This window comes from Gobius niger (genome assembly GCF_951799975.1).
Source record: "Gobius niger genome assembly, chromosome: 18".
NCBI lineage: Eukaryota > Metazoa > Chordata > Actinopteri > Gobiiformes > Gobiidae > Gobius > Gobius niger.
The window spans coordinates 10,008,623-10,031,263 of NC_136869.1; the positions used below are offsets into that span (position 1 = coordinate 10,008,623).

At 40.3% G+C, this 22,641-nt stretch overlaps 1 protein-coding gene across 1 annotated transcript; it reads left to right on the plus strand.

Annotated features, from left to right (window-relative positions):
• Window positions 1-430: 430 nt before the first annotated feature.
• Window positions 431-21,680, plus strand: adgrg2a (adhesion G protein-coupled receptor G2a). Its single transcript, XM_079576322.1, has 18 exons — window positions 431-599; window positions 3,881-3,975; window positions 5,643-5,968; window positions 6,100-6,358; window positions 15,927-16,018; window positions 16,164-16,300; window positions 16,378-16,534; window positions 17,058-17,204; window positions 17,278-17,400; window positions 17,481-17,526; window positions 18,288-18,391; window positions 18,469-18,593; window positions 18,661-18,932; window positions 20,134-20,233; window positions 20,359-20,645; window positions 20,735-20,836; window positions 21,058-21,174; window positions 21,251-21,680. Exons 1-18 carry the CDS (start codon window positions 580-582, stop codon window positions 21,343-21,345), a joined length of 2,604 nt encoding a protein of 867 aa, XP_079432448.1. The 5' UTR covers window positions 431-579; the 3' UTR covers window positions 21,346-21,680.
• Window positions 21,681-22,641: the final 961 nt, after the last annotated feature.

The window sequence follows — 22,641 nt, forward strand, 5'->3', positions numbered from 1 at the left end:
TTCCAGCTGGAATAGTCATTCATCACATTAATAATGTCCAGACTTGAAAAGACAGTGCTCTTCTTTCAGTTATATGGACATTTTGAGTGACCCCAAACTCTTGAACAGTAGTGTAATGAGTGAAAAGTGTTGCCCAAGGACCAAAAACATGTATCAATAGGCGGTATAGCTTTTACAGAAGTTGTGTTTTTGGTGTATTTGAAGTACTTCCTCCTCCTCATCTATATAAACTGCTATTTAACTCCTAAAAAACCTTGTGTCTTCCTCTGAGCTTTAGTTTGCAGCTCTCCTGTTTCATTGACGGGCGTGTCTGCCCTCTGTCTCCTGCAGGGCATTTGTGAAACAGTGATTTCCTGAACGCACTCACGCTATAGGACAAGAGCAGGAGAGAGATAGAGCAGGTGAACTGGACATGACGGAGCAAACGAGGACACGCAGGAAGGAACTAACTCATTATTGATAAAAGTTGAATCTTAAATCGACGTTGGCCTGAATGAAAATGATGGAAGAGCTTTTTGAGGATTCATTTGAGAAGACAACTCCGCCGCGGTAAGACGACCGGGACTCAGCGCGCCGTGGATGCACCCACAGGACAGCAGGTAAGATGTTTTTGTACAGAGATAAGTGTATTTGATCATATATAAGTCCTAATACAGGCTACACACAAATGTACTAGTAATATATAACACTTGGAATAATGTCATAACATGTTTTCATTGTATAAAGTAAAGTAGATCATTTGGTGACATAAGCTTCCTTGTTATCTGTATTACTCTATATCAGTGTTCATTTTGACAACATATTTTAATTCAGTTTTAGTCTTAGTCTTTTGACTAAAATGTAATTTAATTTTCGTCGAGATTTAGTCGAAAAAATCTTTTCAATTTTAGTCTAGTTTTAATCGACTTAAATTGCATATCAATTTAATCGACTAAATTTAAGACGAATTTAGTCGACTTTGCATTTATAATATTCATTATAATCATATTTAATCTTGTTCCTCTGCTTCATGGAGCTACTCCACATGAATAAAGCTCAGAGCTGATCCTTTGGCAGAGGATTTACATGATCTGAGGCTCTTTCAGACGGTCAGTAGAAGTTTGGATGATTTTAGTCTCTCCTTTTCAGTTTTATTTAGTCTTATTTTAGTCGACTAAAATATCTGGACATTTTAGTCATATTTTTAGTCTCATGAACAACTTTTAGTCCAATTTTAGTCGTCAAAAATAACACTTTGACTAAAATTAAGACTAAATATTTTAGTCGACGAAATTAACACTGCTCTATATACAGTAGTTATATTGTCAATGTCAATTTGTAATGTTTTAATTGAATTCATGATCTTGATCGTTTTTATCGACTTATTTTGAAAGAGATGTTGCAGTAGAATCTGTAAATATAGAAAAAGACTTCAGATAAAATGCACCATCAAATTTAAAACCTTAAGTAAATATGTATTTCTAAAAAAACATGACTCTCTAAACTGTAAAATCACATCCAGATTCTTGTTCCGTCATGTGACTCAGGACAATAGCTGGAGTTTACGTGGCCTGAGGCTGTAGATACTGTTTCGACAGCTTTCACAATTACTACCATTTATCTTGTTGGACAGTTTTCATAGACTTCGCTTAGTTTAGTTTAGTGGAGACAAATACTGTATGACGTTACATTTACAAACAACCCTTTTTACAGGGTTTGATCGACATACATGAATATATGAAGTGATTAGAATTGAACTGGACAAATGGCTGACGTTAATACTCAGCTGATTGAGCATTGTATTAGATAAATGTGTGACGCAAACAAATAATATGACTTAAGGTCTTTACATCAAATGTCCTTAGAAGAATAGTATGTTAGAGTTAGATTGCCTTTGAGTTGGCTAATCTTCCTTTAAAGGATCCTCTTGTGGCCTGCTCTTTCAAGCTATTGTGTTTTCCAGAATGTTTATAAAACACATTTTTCACTCTCCTATGACACATTTGTGAGTTGATATCCTTCCACGTTTACTGTGATGCTTAACCTCTTAACCCTCGCCTTAACCCAATTCCCAAATCTAAAAGCTCCTTGAAAAAAGCGACGAAAGCAAGACGTAAACATGGATGAAAACGCAAAAAAGCAACAAAAAGGTGAAGAAAAAGTGCCAAAAATACGACAACATTTTTTTTTAAACAATGTGAAAAAAAGCTTAGATCACTTTGTAGGTCTTAGCTTTCAACTGAGACATTACGCCGGCCTATAGGCTTTATGTTTAGATTTGTATAAAGCCAAGCTGGAGAAAATGCACTTGGTTGTGGTGGGGGTTAAGAGGTTAAACATGTATCAATGAAATAAACACAATGGGATAGACAAACCATGATGCTGCATTAATAATTTCAATGTGTTATATTTAAACAATACATGTCCCGTATTCACTGACAAAAAGGAGTCAATGGTGAAGATTACTCACAGATTAAGTAACTCTTGAGTAAGCCATAAAGAGACCTGCCCATATGAGGAAATGAGACTGACTGGATCATGGCCCTCCTTTAACATGTGTTTGACCTTAAGCCTTCATCCACTATCTGTCCACCTGGGCTTCATTTCCTCCCTCTGTCTCCTTTACATCAAGCCATCCGGCTGCTGACTGACGGCATGTGATGCTGGGGCGGGATAGGACTCCATGTACTCAATTGTTTTGTTTTTTACAATTGCAAATGCAGTTGCAGCAATGACAGTAATATCGTACCCTGTATTGCTACTTACTGAACAACCACTTTTACTGAGAGCATGTGAGGCCTGTTTGCTCTGACCCAGGGGTGTCAGACTCTGAAATTCAGCTCCCAAGGCGGGTCGCGGGTCGCGGGCCGCATATAATAGAGGACATTTTTTTCCAATAAATGAATAATAATAAGCTGTGATTTGGTCAAAGCCCCAACTTAACTGTAGCTTCATTAAAAACAACGGCTTACACTTGTATTGCACTTTACAAGCCTGTGGCACAAGTTACTCAAAGTACTACATAGTAGTCATTATTCATTCACTCCACATTCGGTGGTGGTGAGCTGTTATTGAAGCCACAGCCGCCCTGTGGCAGCCTGTCCATTTACCACATGGCTATATAATGTGGTGTTCATATCCTGAGCTCTTATTATGTCAGTGCCCTCTGCTGGACACGTGTGGAACTCTTTCCTTTAAAAAAAAAAAAAAAAAAAGTGGCTAGAATGAGTATTCATGGTTATTCTTTAAAAAAAAATCTTAACTCCGCACAGGAATGGGCTAGAGACTTACTTTTTTTTTTTACATACTCTGGAATTTATGCTCTACAGGGCAGGGGGTGGGCCATATGTTTGACACCCCTGCTCTAACCTCTTTTATATCTGTAATCTAATCATTAATCAGTTTGAAATGGCGATATTTGCAGGGTACTGATTTAAAAAAAGGAACTGGAAACATTCACAATAAAGATCGGATTCACTGCATGTTCCGACACAGTTTTACCAAACGTCATGCTGTAATCCAATCATATTCAGTAAGCCTGTGTATCAACAGCTTAACTAAACTCTCTCACATTGTTCCTTACGCAGACGTGACTGAGGTAACTCTAAACGTGGCGTGGCCTCCCCCGTCCCTGCAGTCAATGAGCCCGACGCACAAAGGCAAAGACAATATTGGGCCGTTTTAGTTTACCACGAGATGAATGAAGATTTTTTAGTGCAGCCCCAAAGGCAGACAACACCTATTGGTTTGCCCCACGAAAGGTTTTGGAATAAGGAAATAAAGCGGGCGAATAAACAAATCAGGAGATAAGGACCTGACAGTGCACAGTTGTATGCATTTAAATGAGAGAGTGTGGCGCACATATAAGACTTAGGACTTTATGGTTTGTTTTATTCTAAAGGAAGATGTCTGGGCTTCGGAAAGGACTGCGGACATGGAAGTGGAATTTTCTGCTGAGGCTGTGGATTTTGATGCTGGCAAATCCTCAGCGAAATGGTAAGAAAAAACATGAATGGAAGTATCTATTATCTAAAGGAGAAAACTTAACTTGTTGTAGTTTGTGCACAAAGGAGAACTAAATTTACTTACTATTTACTACTATTTTTTATATTTTAATATACTGGGCACAAAGTCATTGACAAAGGCATGATCATCCATTATCGATTATCCATCCCCATCCATTTCTTTCATTTACCCAGAGCTATGTAGCAGAAGCAGCAGCCTAGGCAGGGACTATACCACATTTCCCCTAACCCCACACACTTCCTCCTGCTCCTCTATTTTCTCCACTCCCGAGTAGTTGTTTAGTGTTGTTTTTATGTCTCCTAAGTAACAGCTTTATTGGACTAGATTTTATCAGGCGGTATCAAATTTTGAGAGAACAGAATCAGATTTGTGACACAGTTTCCTGGAAAACGTCCTTGAATAGGTTTTACTGAACAAAGGCATCTCGATTGAAACTATACAACAGCTTCCCGGCAATATACATAATGACGATACAAATAAAGAAGTGATTCCCCGCAGAATCACAAAAAGCAATCTTAAAACTACCAAAACAATGACTGAAAGTTGAGCGTCGTCTATTTCACTGTTCTTTATGGGGTCAGGGGCCTTAGATACAAGTGGAAGACCCTGTACTTGGCTATAAGCAGGAAGAAGCTTATTACAGCAGTAGGCTTGTCACGATAACAAAATCTAAAGTGCAAGTATTAAGGTACGAAACAATCGCGATAAACGACATCATTGAAGATGTTGATGCAACAGAAACTCTAAAGCTTAAAAAATATGGTTAAGCTCTGTTCGAGAAGTACTTCATCCTAAAAAATAAAGTACAATGAGACGCAACTTACTTTGGGTAAAAAGTAGGGCTGTCAAAATTAATTGCGATTAATCGAAAACTATTAATTGTGAATAATCGCATCATGTGTTTTGAGTAAACACACTTCTGTATCCGAGCACACACATGACCAAAAGACTTGTGTTAGCTACGGATTGTGAGCCAGGAGTCTCCAATATTTTCACATGATGAGGCATGTTTATGAAACAAATGCAAAAAAGGCTTGCGTTTCTTTCATAAAAACACCAATTACAGAAAAAAAAAAAAAAAAAAGCTTAAACAGTGGTTAAAAGCTAATCAATCTTGCGATCACTTGTAAGATTTACTGTTATAGATTGGGAAACTTTTTTATAATGTGTTGTAAATAGTGTAAATACTATATGTCCATGTTTGTTTTAAACATTTGTTGTCTTAAATGTACGAGGACTACGGACTGAAAGTAGCCCATGGCTAAATCTGGCACATTTACGCAAAGTTGCTGTATTGAGTATTACGATAAGATAAGATAAACCTTTATTGATCTCACAAAGGAGAAATTCACTTGTTACAGTTATTAATGTGCACTGTCCTCTTCAAACAAACAAATAAAGTAAGTAAGTAAAGTACAGTATACTGTAAACTAACAGAAGCTACGGTCTCTGTCTATCATTGGTCATATAAACATCATTCCTAGAAGTTAAACAATTTTTTCTCCCCTAAATGCAAATAACTTTGATGTGTAGCCCAAGATCAACTTGATGTTGTATTAGTTGTAAGTTTGCAGTTGCCTCTTTAACGTCTCTCTCACTCCACTGTGGGATATCTATAATGATGATTTGTTTCCCAGTGCACGCCTACTTCCTGGGCGACATCAAGGCGGTGCTGAACGGCTGTGAGGACCACTGGACCCTGCAGGACGAGGCAGCGTTCCCGCGGCTGTACCGGATGACCGTGTGCGTGAACGTCCGCGTGGTGGCGCCCGGGCCGTGGATCGCCTTCACCTACAGCTCGGTGCACGGGCTGATGCCGGAGCTGGGGCTGGAGGGCGACGAGGGGGCGCTGTACGTGTGGCTGCTCCGCGTCAGACACCGGTTCCCGATACAACTGTCGCTGCAGGACTGGCACCAGGTGTGTCTGCGGAGGGACGTGGTGGGACATGCCCTCAGTCTGGAGGTAAGAGCGCTGCTGAGGAGGGGCTTGTGAAGGAGGGTTTGTTGTTGACATTATTGCTTAACTCAACTTGACTTGACCCTCATATAGTTGACTTGAAATGAAACAGCTTGCCCTTTGCCCCTTCCCCTCAGGTGGACGGTCGGACAGTGGGGCACAGGGTGGTGATCGCTCAGGCCATCCCCTCGTCCGGCTCTCTGTGGCTGGGCTGTGGGCAGAGGGACCAGCCTGAGGGCGTCGCCCCAGGGCAGGTGGAGCTGTACCTCTTCAGGCTGTGGGCCGACCTGCAGCAGCACGAGCCCTGTGAGGACGGCTCGGTGATCGGCTGGAAGTCCGACTACTGGGGTGTGACCAGCGCCAACGCGAGACAGAGGGATGACAATCTGCCCTGTGGTAAACATGCTTATTATAATGCATTACATGTACTTAACTTGAGCTTATTGCCTGACATGAGAGATACTGTAGAAATGGCTTTACCTAAATATAAAAGCTTCTGGATTAAAAAAAAGACCTAGGAAGAGGACGTGATGAAAACAGGGCAAAAAAGCAACAAAAAAGTGCTGCAGAAGCAACAAAAGTCGAAAAAGAGCAACAAAAAAAGGAACAAAGAAGCAACAAGAACATGCCAGAAAAGTAACAATAATACAACAAAAATGTGGCAAAAACCAAGACAAAAAAGCAACGAAGAAACGATGGAAATGCAACAAAAACATGACAAAAAAACTACGAAAACGTGACAGAAAGCTACGATCAGTTTTATAAGCCATAGCTTTCAAATGAAGCGTTACACTGTTGCTCTCCAGTCGAGAAGCTCTTAGATTTGGGTAAAGCCAAACAGGAACACATACACTCAGTTCAGGCGGGGGCTAAGAGGTTAAACAGACTAAAAAATAAACCATAAGAAGAAATTGTTTGAATATTGCTATAACGATATTATTTTGCCAAACCATTTCAACACAATAGATTCCATTATATTTGAAATTGAATCAAAAAGCAAGACATGATGCTAAAACCAAACCATAACAAAGCTAAAATGGAGCAAAATGTGTAAAAAGAGTATGACTGGCTCTTCAAAAAAATGGTTACACGGACATGGAGTCACCTTATTGTGCCTTACATTAATATCCACTTATCCACTTTATCTTTCTGAAATTACCTAAAATACTTTCCTGTGTTTGTATATTAGAGAGAACATTTTGTGCACTGTTACAGTTTGCATCCTCCTGACTAACATGAACTAACTTTAGTGTTTTGCATGTACTGTATTAGAGCATGCTGCATGTTAAACTGTTAAAATGTTTCTTGCAGTCCACAGGAAGCCTCATCGTAGGTACAGAAGACAAAACCCGGGTGTGTTACAGTGAACCAGAATGAGTTCATATTTGTTTGGATTAACTGTGTGCATTTCCTATCAATGGTGGTGGAACTTTTCCTTTCCTGCGTATATACAGTAGTTGCATGTTGCTTGGTGGATGGATGGATGGATGGATGGATGGATGGATGGATGGATGGATGGATGGATGGATGGATAAGTTTCTTGCCACCTTTTGCCTTTTAACCCCTTTTAACCTAAAATATGCATTGCTTTGTGTAAGTAAAATCATTCCCCACAAGATTTTTTTTTCACAATACAACTTGAAATCAATGGAATGCAGGACAGCACCTCAAGCTCTCAAAGTCTACTGTTCTGGCTGCATTCAAGCTCTCAAAGTCTACTGTTCTGGCTGCATTCATACACTTTGATTGGAAAATTACCAAATAATTTAAATGTGCTCTGAAAAGTGCGTTTGAGTTGAGAGTTTCTGGTTTATCCTGGAAAAAAATACAATTAGTATCATTCATCACGTTTGTAAAGAAGCTTTGTGTTTTGGTGGTGCCCAAATCAAAAAACAAATAAAAATGACAGTATTTTTTTATTTTTAGATGTCAATACACAAACTCCAGAGCCCAGCACAGGTGAGTAGAAAAACTAGTTATGAATTTCACTTTACTGGCAACAAGAATTCAGAGATATTTTTATGCTCTTTGTAGAACTTACCTGTCAAGTCAAACAGCTCTGCTCCAATGACAGTAAGTATCTGTTTTATAAAATGTATTTTTAAAGCAGCACTAAGTTACTTGTTTACCTTAATAAATCCTTTCCGTAGTCCCTCTGGAGGTAATACAAGTGTTAGTAGGATGATTTCGGGGTTTTTCATCTCCCCCTAGTGTCTCTGGCCAGAAAACCACAATCGCAACTTCCCTGCCTCCGGGTTGGAGCCGCAATACACACTAATAGAATCAGGAAAAAGAAGCTAATAGGCTAATTGGATGTACAATATCCCTCTCTCCCTTTGTCTTTTCTGTCTGCGTAGTCTTTACTCTCACGGACAATTAATGAATAAAAAAAACACAACGTGCTACGACACCTGCAGTGGCGCGTATGGCCTCTAGGGGCATTTAAATGTTATTTGTGTAAAGTGATTTTTTTTTCTCTTCTTCTCCTTCTCAGGTACCTATTTCTGGATGCCGGTGTCTGTGAAAAAGGAAGCGGGATTCGAGTCTGAAAGGGACATTCATGTGTTTGTAAGAGCTCACTTTGAATGCGGTTCCATCAGAGTTAAAACATGGGCCATGTTTTTATTTGACAATTACTGATGTTCGTTTCAGTTGTCCAGTGTTTTCAACTGTGAGGATAAAGGAAGGCTGGCAGCCAATCGTCAATCCATTTTTGATCAATTTTGTCAAGGAGTCAATTCCCTTAAGGTCAGTGTCCAACAGCAGCTTCTTCAATCACTCTTTGTTAGTTGACAGGCTGTGTCTTCTCCTACAGGTGGAGAATGTGTCCTGTATTATCGAAGACAACAAAAAGTAACATTACATCAGTATATGTCTGTGCAACACAGGCTGAAAGAAGATTTATTTATTTTTTTCTTCTCAGGGAAAGTCGATGTGGAGTTGTGCTGCAGCTCAGTCCCACAGTATCAGCCTGTAAACTGCGTCGGGCTGGTCACTTTGCACAGCAGCAAACCAAAGGCAAACCTATAGAGGTCACACACACAGGAAAGGTGGAGAGAGTGGGTAAGGAAGAGTTCCCACGAAGAGTTGATTTGGGCTTATTAACATTAAAAGTGTTTATTTACTGACTGACTGACCAAGCTTAATCTTAGTGGATGTTAAAAGGGCATTCATCCTCAAACCAATGCCAAAAAATATGCAAATCACTGTTGACCTGATGGTTTATATGTTCTGTGCCCCAGACAGGGAAAAAAAAGGTGTGCTTAATAGGGTTTGTGGAATAACTAGGAACACATGCAAATTATTTTTCAAGCATGATGCTGTTTGGAGATAAGACACGGCATGTTTTGCTCACAAAGCAACTCAATGTGACAGATATGCAAAAACATTACCTGTTGAACTCACAACTTTTTTTCCCCCATATCTACAACCTGAAAATGTCCAATAGACATTCTGTTGCCATCTTAACAACTCATCTTCTGACAGGACGGTGTGGTAATCTCTCCAGCGGTGGCTTTGTGACTTGTCCAAGTTTACCTTTGAAGAAAATATGTCAGAAATCAAATGATACTTCAGCTCTGACCTGGTGAGTCTCAGCTTCGACTGCCATGTGTTGTCAATGTTGCTCAATGTAACCTATATTTTCTTTCGTGCAGCAACATAATTAAGCCTGACCATGTCCCCAATAACACTGCAAACAAGAACTTTGGCCCAGGTAAGTGTTGACAGCCACTACCACTGCAGGGTTCCTATGGTGTAAGCTAGTCAAATGTAATGTTTTTAGTGACATTTTACAATACTATATTTTTAATGCCACTAATGCAAGAAATCTTGGCATATTTAAGTCTGTAAGATTCAGTTTAAACAGTGGAATGAGGGAAAATGTTAATAGCCTTTTTTCCCCCATTAGATTGGGAATACATTTGGAAGATAGTAGATAAATAGTAATGCATTAGTCTTATATAGCGCTTTTTTTGTAAACTTGCATAGGCAATATGAAAATGATACACTCGCTATCCTTTCTTCAGATTTGTGTTTGCAGTTTGTTAATAATAACACTCACATGACAACATTAGCAAGAAAATACTGTACACCGAAATGACCTAAAATACTTTTTGTATACTGGAGAGAACAAATGCTTTGAATTTGAATTGCAACTTGACTGCCACCGGACCGGAGTCACCAATACACACTATTGGAAACACGACGAAGAAGCTAGCAGGCTAACAAGCAAAGCTAACTGCAGGCTAGCGCCACTTTAACAGTATTTACAGGTTGAGTGAAAAAATATACTTCCATTGTGTAATTGGATGTACAATATCCCGCTCTCCCTTTGTCAGCGTAGTATTTACTCTCACGGACAATTAATGAGTAAAAAAAAAACATAACATGCAGTGGCGCTTCTAGAGGCAAGAGTTACTTAAGAGTTAATTTTTGCATAATTCATTTAATGACCTTTAACAACTACTTCTTATACACATTTCTTTGCTTTTTCATCTAAGTATTATCCAAAAGAAATAGTACTATCAACATTTCGTCATAGTTTTTATCTTTTCTTAATTTTTCATTTTTGATTCAATTTTATTCAACTTGCTGCTTAACACTCCTCTGCATTCAATTGTCCCCAGAGTTCAGAGTTCATTTTCTTTATGAGCATTGTGAAGGACTTTTCTGAAATGATGTAAATACTATAACTTCACTCATTCTTGCTGTTTCAGAGGAAGAGACACCCTCCTGGAACTGTTCAACTTTTTGCAAAGACCAAAGTAAAGTGTTACTTCACTTCTACCAATTATAGAGATGTTTTTTTCATGTTCTGACTTTGAAAACTTTCTCCCTCTGTTTTAGATCATTTTTACGCTCAGCAGCTAAATGTTACTCGTGTCAATGCAAGGAACAACAAGGAATTCCCCCAGAACATGGTATGTACATGCTCACCTTCACTTTATGTTGAGTTTACAGGGATTGAATTTTCTTTTTGTTTTTTTCATAGTTGACACTAGAGGTGATCAAAACCTGCGGGAGTAGTCCAAAGTATGCTTTGACTTGAAGCAAAATATAACTGCTTTATGACATAATTACTGCTTTGTGTAACAATTGATTGTTTTTGTTCAAGCCCTCAGTGTGTCACAGCTTTAGACGTCTTACAAAATCAAGGCCTCAAGGTAAGCAATGGAGGACAGCAGTGACTACACCTCTAGTTAAGGAAGTAAAATCCTTGTTTTTATAGACTTTTATCATAAAATAAAGATTGAAAATGTCATGGAATCAAATTAGTCTTCACCTATGACCATACATTTGATTCAGCTATTCATATGAAATGTTGTACTCTTCAAATTAGAGGTATTTCCATTGATTAACAGCTTATTAACAGTGGCTTATTGGTTTCTGTGCTGGCATTAATTCTTAGTATTATAAACATTCAAAAATTTTCGGGGAATTGACTTCAGGAACCAGAATCCCTTTGCATTGTTGTACTTCATTCAGAGGGTGCAATAGTTTTAAACATGTTGGCTTATGTTTTTTAAGAAAACTTATGTGAACTGCCAAAGGATCGATCCAAGGTAGAGCACCTTGATTTTTTTTTCTTTCTTATCTCGTTATTGCTAGATTCATTGTGTTTGATGGTAATTTGTTTGTCCATGCAGGTCTTACAGCTGCATGATGATCCTAGAAATGACCAAACCGATCATAAACTGCTCAGTGATCACCGTTATAGAAACACTTATAAACAACACTGAAAAAGTCACAATGGAGGGGCCTCTCACTCACACTGGTAACAATATTTTCAGCAGCATTGTTTTATTTCTTTTATTATTGTTGGTCTGAATCATGTGATACAATTCTATCTTTCTATTTTCAGTGTTATGCGGTGATCCTGAAAAGTCAATCAAAACAATGTTGACTTCCGAACTGACATGGTTTCTTCGTGGCATACACCCAGATGACGTGTGTGAGAAGGATCAACCTCACCTTGAATGGTAAGTTTACATTTGCCCTGCAATTCAGCAAACTGGTGGCATAGTGTGTGAGCATCTCTCTCTGCAAGAAGGTTCTGTGCTTTTTCCTGGGCATGTTCCCTCAGTGTCTGCATAGGTTTCCCTTACCTCTAAATACATGTACATGTACACATGTAGTAACTGTTTTAAAGGGGACCAGGACTCCCCTGAAGTAGATATGAAATCTCAGTGTGACTTTCCCTGTTAATTAAAGATGATGCAAACACAGCCGTTCACACAACTACGCTAACATGGGAAATCCATAAAACTCAATGGGCGAGAAAAGCGCTTCTCTTTGGTCCTCATGGCGGGGAGCTGACATTGCTGAAATACCTCCCCCTGTTGGAGAGGGGCAACTCCAAAAGACACTTTTGAAACAGGACTCTAATGTAGCTTTGGACCTCGTTTGTACTGCTTTAAAGCCTGGCTCCAAAGACTTTTATTTTGTATGACCCATGTGACAACGCAGGGGTAGGCATCATATTTTTTTTGTTTTTTGTATATTCGAAATAACAAATGGAAGCCTAAGTCTATGATTGACAGGCTCTGGAGCTCTGTGGAGGCTCGTAGACGGTCCACCCGCCTTTTTTGCTCTTTTAAAGGGGCTAGATGCAAGTTAGTCATTTTATGCTCACTACTGCCACCTCAGGTCTTATGCATAACTGCAGCTTCTCGTGCATGGCGGCAATTCGGACCCGAATTAACACCTTTTTGAGTGACAGTGCAGGATTTTAGAGGCAGTTGTGGTGAAAAGGTCTGGGCTCATTCTACACATTAGGACATGGCTGGAACATGTAGGGGGATGAAAATACTTAGTTTTAACATTTTCAAACTCCGTATAGTCCCTTTAAGCTACAGGCTTCATAGGAGGAGATTGTGCAGCCATGTTAATTTCACAAACCAGTTGGGATCATTGCTATGAATGGGGCTGAATGGGACCTGCTGATCTCTATTATTTAGATCTATGACTATACTGGTCCTGAAAATGTGTATCCAACCATTTCTATTGAGTGTAGTATTATCATAAGAGCCCCCTAATGTAAAAAAAAAAAAGTAACTGTATTACGTATGGTTAATTTAAAAGAAATTGTACGTAGTCATTTGAAACGCCAAAGCTTTTAATGTTACTGCTTTCTGTTTCTTCCAGCGCAGATAATGGAAACCTTACTGTGCTTTTGAGTGACACCTGCCCATCACCACCGACCAGGGCCCAGCCCACAATCATAACAATTGCGATACCATCAACTACAACTACCATGAAGCAAGCTAAAACGACTATTCCATCTACACACAGCACAAGTCCTCCTACAACTACTCCCACTACTGTGACTACTGCAGCTGTCACAACTATTACACATACAAGCTCCTCAAACCTGCATCCCACTAAGGTTACAGATACTCATAATACTGAAGTGACTACCACTGCTCAGTCTGAACCCACACTTAGAACTACAACATTATCTGATACTACTTTGAAAACAGCTAACATTCAGACACCTGCTACCACTGTTATGACAAGTGAAACAGCTACATCCTCAATTGGGACTCAAGGCCTCGCTGATGCTACGACTTCCAACACATTAGCATCTACTATTAATGAAGCCAGTGAGCCAACCTCAGCTAACCCAACAACTGCTACTACAACTTTACGCAGCACGAGTGATGACACAACCACATCTAAGGCATTACCGACTACTTCCATTTCTACCCCGCCCACAACAAAACCTGATACAACAGTGCCTACAGCTAACTCTAATACGATTACCGCTACAACGGCAAGTATAGCAGAAGTATCATATGACACTGATGAACCTAATACAGTAAGCACTTCCACAACAACTAGGATCACAACAGAGGAGGCAACAGCAGTTAGCACCACTGTTGACAATACAGTTTCTACTACTGCAGTCGATTCAACAACAAGAAACAATGCAGACCCGACGAAAGGCGATGAATTGTCCATGAAAACAGTAGCTCAAACGACGGAAGTCAGTGTATCTGAAAGAACAACGTTATCAAGTACAATGTTGACCACTACTGCAGCTACCACAAACAACAATACAACTAAAGCTGACTTCACTAGCAGCAAAACGATTGACACTACAATAGCTAGCACAACATCATCCACCTTGCTCTCGACAACTATGACTGACAGCACCACAACAAACGGTACAACTCAGACGACACCAAACCCATTGACGTCTGCAGTAACAGGCAGTATATCAAGCACGATGTCAAGCGATACAGTAGCCACAACCATAGCCACTCAAATGACGTCAACCCAAATGCCAGATACAAGCGGTACAAGTTTGCAGAGTACTACAACGGGAGAAACAACTACTGATGCTACAAGTGAACCGATTACAGCTGAGACAACCCAAGTAACTACTACATCAGCATCACATGGTGCATCAACACAGCAGCAAATGACTATAAATACAAGTGAAGGAACGTCACAGTCAGAAAGCACTACTAATCCGACTACAGCTGAAACAACTGCAACTGAAACAACTACGGTTACTACGATATCCGGTGTCACAGCAAGTACCACAAGTAGCACTACTCGGACTACAGTGTTACCAAGCAGTGTAACAGAGCACAGTGTAACGACTAGCAGTAACGCAACTACAGTGGGTACTCCTATCACCAGTAAGATTCAAAACAATACTGCAGTAACAAGTGACGTGACACGGATTACAAGTACGGCTGTTTCGGAGATGCACAACACAACTACTACTGGCCCTAAAATGACGACGACTGCAGCTACTACACCGTATACCCCAAAATCCAATGTTACCATGTTGGATACTACTACTATGGTAACAACTGCTACGACTGCAACTACTACGGCATTTACTCCGACAACCAAGCAAGCGACAGTGACTATTGAGACAAAGCCTGATACATCGACAAACATGGCATCATTGAAGACAACCACGTCAAGCAAAGACACAACTCTCAATAGTATTAATACCTCTACAATTGCTCAAGATACGACAATTAAAGTCAGCGATAAGAAACCTGAAACCACTACAAGTAATGCATTTGAAAGCACCACAGCATCCACGCAAGCCAGCAAGACTACAAGCAACATCGCGGCATATTTGACCACATCCAGCACGACGAATGTGACATCAGTCGAGTCGACCCATAGCTCCACCACAACAATTACTCCCACTAGTATCCAAACCACAGACAGCACAATAAAGACATCTGTACATGCAAGAGCAGAGGTGACCAGCCCTGGATCAGTGCTTTCGTCTCAGTCTCCCACACCCACTGTTACTCCTGTTTCTACAGCTACTATGACTAGTACAACATATAATAGGACTACTATTACAGCTGAAGCTTCCAGGACAACTCTTCAAACCACAACTACATGGGACACATCCAAATCTGGTACGTATCTATTAGCTTCAAATGTGTGAGAGTTTTCAACGTTGCAAATTTACATGTTGTGTACGAGGAAATATCTATCACAGGAGAGATGACAAGTCAAAATACCAGGGTTTGAAGAGGACATTGTTTTAGGTTGTGGCTGATGTCCCACCACAGAATTTAATCGAATTTAGGTTTAGGAAAGTTGTGTTATGTTTTGACATGACAATATGGAGCCATTCACACTTTGTGTATGGGTCTGGGAATTATGGTTCAAAGACATAATTATTGGGAAAGTAGTAGTTTACCAATTGCTACTTGAGTCATTGTCTAAATACAAATCTATGTTTTGGCTGTTTTATTTGGAAGAGGAAAAAGGAAATTATGTTGTCTGTTATGCAGCCAGTTCATCAATAGTGTATGAACAATGCAAAGTCTTACATTGTACTATGGATGTTCATTTACCACACAAATACCATGTAAAATAATCTCGTGTACCGGCAGGATCGGTAGTGGTATGTTGTTATTGATAGCCGTTTCTTTATATTGTCCTCCTTAAAATCCTGGCTTTATTCCGACTACTATAGCGCAAACCACAAGATCGCAACAAGACCTGGTGGAAGAGGCCAATAACCTTCTCTCTCAAACTGAGGACGTATCACGACTCAACTCCTCACAGGTAACACCTCCCATATCAGTGATGAATAATAAACAACACCTCGAGCCATGTGTTTGAATGGAGGGCGTTCTTTGCATATAGAGAGCAGAGATCCCATAATGTTGATGCAAATGTATGTAAACTTATTCATGGGTTGACGATGCAGGTGTCTAAGTTAGTGGGGCAGCTGGAGAGTCTCCTGGACGGCCCCACAGTTTCTCGCGCCTTGGGGAAAATGGCTATAAACATAATCAGCAACCTTATGGAAGGAGATGCTCGGGCGCTATCAGCATCTGCAAATAGGTGTGATGCAAAATTCAAAGCTAGTGTGAAAATCTACAGGCAAGTGATTTGATTGAATATTAATGCCTCTATCTCAGGATGGTTCGACTGGTGGATGAGCTGGGTCTGAAGCTGGAGGTGTCGGGGGCAAATGAAGTCCTCTCGGCCACTTCTCTGGTTTTGGCGGTTCAGACGGTGGATTGGAGTGAGTTTCCCACAACCACCATCCTCGTCTTCAGCACTGATGATATTCAGGTCAGTCACATTAACCATTGTACAAGGTGCAATAGGGCTGTGCAATTAATCGAAATTCGATTACGATTTCGATTATTACACTAAACGATTACAAAATTACATTTTTTTTTGTTTTTGTTTTCAATTTTTTCAATTTTTGTTTTCAGTTTTTTTTTTTCTTTTTCAGTTTTTTCTGGCAAAGCAGACTTGCATTATTTCATGGCACTGGGATTATTTTCCCTTCACATTTCTCGTGCCATGGCTGCAGGGGGCAGGTGTGAAACAGGGACCTCTCCTTAATCGAGGCGTACTTGAAATCATTTGTACTTTTATGACTGCTCAGAAAACAGAAAATATTCAGCATCGTTTTTTTTAGTATTAATAAATATATAAATGAAAATAAAGACTTTTTTTAAAGGCAACAAATAATCGTTTGAATAATCGTGATTTCAATTATGACAAAAAAAGCCCTAAGGTACAAACAGTGCTCATATTGACTGTAAATTAAAGTGCAACTGATTCTTTTTCTGTTTCACCTTTCCAGATCAATGGGCGCAGACCGGAGTCTTCTGGAGCAACTTTAGGCTCCATGGTTTTGCCCTCGTCTCTCCCTGAAGGCCTGAGTCCTGAGGAGCAACGCCAAGTCAGCACAGTCCAGTTCACTTACTACACCAAGAACACGCTGTTTCAGGTACGGACTGTCCAATCAAACAATATTCAAAGTGATAAGATGACCTACTTTTAGTAATCAATGTTCTTTGTAGGATCCAACACTAGACAATGAAGTGCTTGTCAGTCCAGTTCTGAGCTGCAGTGTGGCCAATCTGTCCATAACCAACCTGAGAGAAAACATTCAATTCACCATCAGAAATGTCAAGCCCATGAAAGTAGGCAACCATTTAACCACTGCACTTCATTCATCAGCAGTGCATATTTGTCATGAAATGTATTCCCCTTCTGTTTACAGACTAACCATTCAGTCACCTGTGTGTTTTGGGACTTTAAAGAAAATGGTACGTAATAGTGCAGTGTTGTGAGAGAATTTTTCCATGAGTCCTAAGGTCAGCAGGTTGACCGACGCCGACTGGTGCATACTGTGGTTGTGTCCTTGAGCAAGACACTTTAAGCATGAATGTGGTTTGTGAGTGAGTGATCATTGTCGGAGTGGAACAGATGCTGTCAGTTCACCCAATGGCAGTTATAATGTATGTCCTATGTTCACCATTACCAATGAATGTTTTTTTTTCTTAAACAGACATACCTTTACAAATTTATATAAAATTATCTGCTATACTATTATTTTTAATTACTTTGTGAAATCATTAGGACTAGGTACCATTTGCAATACTTAGTTTACAATACCAATATCTGAATGATACCTATTATACACTAAAATACTGTATTTGTAGTCTAGAACCAGAAAACTTGTATCATTTAAGTTTTGATATTAGATTTCTTTTTTTATATAAAACATTTTTATGTTTTTATGTAAGCTTTCTGTTCATTGTATATGAGATTCCTCTTGATTGCACATTTCCTGTCCTCGAGAGTTGATGGAACAAGTACATTTATTTGAGCTGAAACAACAAGTCACTTCCTTTAACACTGTCTGTGGACCAAACAGGCATCAAACCTAGTATCTTAAGATATTGTTTATTGCTTTCGATACTTTTATTTTGTTGAATTAAGTATACCCTAAACTTTTTTCCCGATACCAAACTGGTATTGTTTAGCGATACGCAGCGCTAGTACTAATAGTGCTCTGCTGTTGCAGGTGGAGTTGGAGGTTGGAATAACTCGGGCTGTCATGTGGTCGACTTTACTCCTGAAAACACAACATGCAGCTGCAGCCACCTCACGTCATTCGCAGTGCTCTTGGTACAGATACAATTGATATGAACAATTATGCAAGAGAAACTCAATCCACCTTTTTGAATAGACATGTTGCTCTTCAGGATTTCTCCAGAGAGGGGATGCTAGATCAAAAGCAGGCGCAGGTCCTCACTTTCATCACTTACATCGGCTGCGGAGTCTCGGCTGTGTTTTTGTCCATCACCATTCTCACCTACCTGTCATTCGAGTAAGAATCTGTCTCCTTTATACGATTGCATTTAACAAGATGAGATCCTTATCCTTTTGTCTTTCAGAAAACTACTGCGTGACATCCCTGCCAAGATCCTGGTCCAGCTCTGCATCTCTCTGCTGGGTCTAAACCTGGTCTTCTTGTTGGACAGCTGGTTGGCGTTGGCGCACAAAGTGGAAGGACTTTGTATCAGCACCGCCTTCTTCCTGCACTACTTCTTGTTGACATCGTTCACGTGGGCGGGGCTGGAGGCGCTGCACATGTACCTGAGTATTGTGCGTGTGTTCACGCCGTACCTCAGCAAATACATGATGAAGTTCACTATAATGGGCTGGGGTAAGTGATACAGTAAATACCAACATTTCTCACTTGTCGGTTTGCTATTTCTCATCTGCGTTCACTTGCCTCTTCAAAGCCGCAGTTCCTTCATCGTCAGTCACGCTCAGAAAAGAGAAAGTCGTGATGGGGAAGCAAGATGTTTCCCATTAGTTATTTCATCTCAGAGGCCGTGAATGACAGCGGAGGAATTGAGAAGTTAAGGCTCTGAAAAGAGGGTCACTGCCTTTTACCGTCTGGCCAACTGTAGGACATACTTTAACCCCTTAAACCCCACCTTCACCAAGCACATTCTCTCCAGTTTTACCCAAAAATAAATATCTACAAAGCTTCTCAACTGGAACATACAGACTATAGGCCAGAGTAACGCCTCATTTGAAACCTAAGACCTGAAAAACTCATCTACGTTTCCTCCTTGTCTTTGTTATCACGTTATAGTCGTCTATATATTATATAATATAAGCTTCATATAGAGACTGCAGTTACGCGTAAGACCTGAGGTGGCAGTAGTGAGTATAAAAGGAACAACTTGCATCTAGTCTCTTTAAGCCACAAAAATGTGACCAAATCGTGTCAACAAAAATGTGAGGAAAACACAACCAAAAAGGACAAAAATTTGACAATCATAACGAGGATGAAGTTTAGATGGGTTTTCAAATGAGGCGTCACACTGGCCTATAGTCTGTAAGCTCCAGTCCGGAAGCTTTAGGATTTGGGTATGGCCGAGCTAGAGAAAATGCACTCGGTTAAGTGTTCTCATCTGGTGGGTTGTAAGCCTTTCCCAGAAAACATTTATTTTAATATTTATGTACAGAAAAGTATAGAATCACTACTTGAATCTGTTAAAATGACTGTTATCTGGATATTTTGATCATAATTTCAGCTTGTTTGACTTATTTAACCCTAATTCAACAAAACACTACAAGACACTATTTTACATCATATTATAAGGCATATTTGGGTCGCAGCTTGTCATCCCGGGGTGATTGTGGGTCCCGACGCCAAACGACTTGAGAACCGACGACTGTGACTCAGCCACATGCACTTTCAAACACAAGCCTCACAATATGTGGGCTCCAAACAAGCTTATCGACATTTCTGTTTAACCAATACTCCCATTAGAAAAGTTCTGGCCCAGTCAGTCTGTTACAGTGTTTTAGATCAAGTTCCCAGTAATGTAAGATCATTTTATCATTTGCAGGTATTCCTCTCATCGTGCCGGTCATCATTATAGCAGTGGACAAAGACAACTATGGGCTGGTTTCATATGGAAAATACTCGGATGGCACCACAGATGACTTGTAAGGCAACTTAACAGCCTATTTTATAAAATGTCCACAAACTGACAGATCTTATTTTTATCTCTTCTTTACAATTTTAGTAACTTTTAGTAACTTCTTATTTATTTTGTTTGCATTGTATTTAGCTGTTGGCTGCGTGACGACATCGCCTTCTACGTTGGAGTCGTGGCCTACTTCCTCCTCATGTTCATACTCTGCCTGATCATATTCATCGTGGTTTTGGTCCAATTGGCCCGAATCAAGAGGAAGAACCCACAGAACCAGTGTCCGAACCGGGGCCTCCTGACCGACCTCCGCAGCATCTCTGGACTCATCATTCTCCTGGGTCTTACCTGGGGGTTTGCGCTGTTCGCCTGGGGGCCGCTTTACCTGCCTTTTATCTATCTCTTCTGCATATTCAACTCTTTGCAAGGTCAGTGAAATGGGCTGGTCACAACAGGTCACACGCACTTCCTTGAGCTTTTTGCTTCATGATATCTGAACTAGTATTTTTCTGTATAGGTTTCTTCATCTTTGTGTTCCACTGTGCTGTGAAGGAGAACGTCCAGAAACAATGGAGGACATATCTGTGCTGTGGCAGACTCAGACTGCCTGAAAACTCAGGTACTGTATCAACTTATTAGCAAGAAGAAGTCCCATGGTGTGGGGTCCAGAGTAGAAAAAGGAGTCAAGGTTCAAAGTTTAGCTGCTTGTTCCAGTCGTTGGGGGCTGAGAAATAGAGGGAACCTGGTCTATAAGCACCCTGCAACACTCTTGAGTCAGGAAATGGCTTCAGCAGTGGAGTTAAATAATAACTGACATTTTGTGCTCTGCTGTTTCTACAGAATGGAGCCGTACAGCGACCCATAACAACAAGAACACGTCTTTCACCATAATGTCCTCCTCTGCTGCTCACCTCGCCTCCAGCTCCTCGTCTGTCCTCAGTGAGACCAACAGCAGTGGTAAAAACTCTAAATACGCATTGCTACTGAGGAAACCTATGTATTTTTCTCCCATAAAATGATGTCTCTCTCCCAGGGTCGGCGTATGTAGACAGTGGCATTTCTGACGGCTCGACCAGCGATGTTGTTTTGAACGAAATCCACAGACGCAACATGACCCGGCACCTTTGACACCGGCTCTACTCTTACAACTCTCTCAATCGCAGACATGTAGCTACAGCGCCACACGAGCTACGCACTAGAACTACTGTTACTGTAACACATGTAACTACAGGCGGACATGAGTTACATTCTACGATTACTGTAAGGGTGAGAAATGTAACGACAGCACCACATGAACTACACACTACCATTACTGTCACGAATGAAGCCACAGCTCCACGTGCCTCACACACTATTAGAACAACTATAATGGTAGCCAATGAAGCCACTGCTCCATATGAGTTACATTCTACGATTACTGTAACCATAACCAACCACTAGGTTCGCAGAAAGATTGCCTAAATCAGTGATTTTCAAAGTTTTCAGACCAAGTGCCATTTAAAGCAGTACTAAGTAACTCATGCCCCTCGAGGCCATAAGCGCCACTGCAGGTGTCGTAGCATGTGTTTTTTTTTTTACTCATTATTTGTCCGTGAGAGTAAATACTCCGCTGACAGAAAAGATAAAGGGAGGGATATTGTACATCAAATTACACAATCGAGATATTTGGATATTTTCACTCAAACTTAGCTGTAAATACTGTTTAAGTGGCGCTAGCCCGCAGTTAGCCTCGCCCGTTAGCCTGTTAGCTTCTTCTTCATGATTCTATTAGTATGTCTTGGTGACTCCGACCCGGTGCAGCAAAGTTGCATTTATGGTTTTCTGGCCAGAGACACCAGAGGGAGATGAAAGACCCCCCAATCATCCCATTAACACGTGCATTACCCCCAGAGGAAGTTGTTTGTTGGTTTGTTTGTTTGTAAACAAGTTACTTAGTACTGCTTTAAGAAGAAAGTGTCCCAACTTGAGTGTCACCTGATCTAAACCAATTACAGGACTAATGCTGGTCTAAACATTTGCTAAACCTGTTCTACAACAAGACATTTAAAAAAAAAAAAAAAAAAGTCTACACCAGTGGTTCTCAACTGGTGGGTCGGGACCCCAAAGTGGGTCACGGCACCATTTTCTTTCAATATTTATCCACTGAAAACATACCTGAGTCTGTTCAAATGTCCCATGCGGAGTTGTTTGACCGTGATTTCATATTTATATTTAATTCAGTGCTTAAATCATAATGAATTATTTGTTTTAGGGTTTGAATCAATATTCTTTTTTGGGTAGTAGCTTGTTTTGGGGTAATGATGGTCCCGATGCCATTCCAGTTGAGAACCACTCTAACACTGTCGGAGAAGTGGAAATTGGAAAGCTTTATTGTCACGCATGAATATAAGTTCTCGCGCTCAGACCTCGGCAGAAGACATAGAT

Excerpts from the sequence above, each read along its gene's own strand:
- adgrg2a (XM_079576322.1), top strand. The coding sequence starts at position 580 with ATGCACCCACAGGACAGCAG. Across the intron at positions 18,594-18,660 it reads CTCACCTACCTGTCATTCGA|AAAACTACTGCGTGACATCC; the intron begins GTAAGAATCTGT and ends TTTGTCTTTCAG. Across the intron at positions 20,837-21,057 it reads CAGACTGCCTGAAAACTCAG|AATGGAGCCGTACAGCGACC; the intron begins GTACTGTATCAA and ends CTGTTTCTACAG.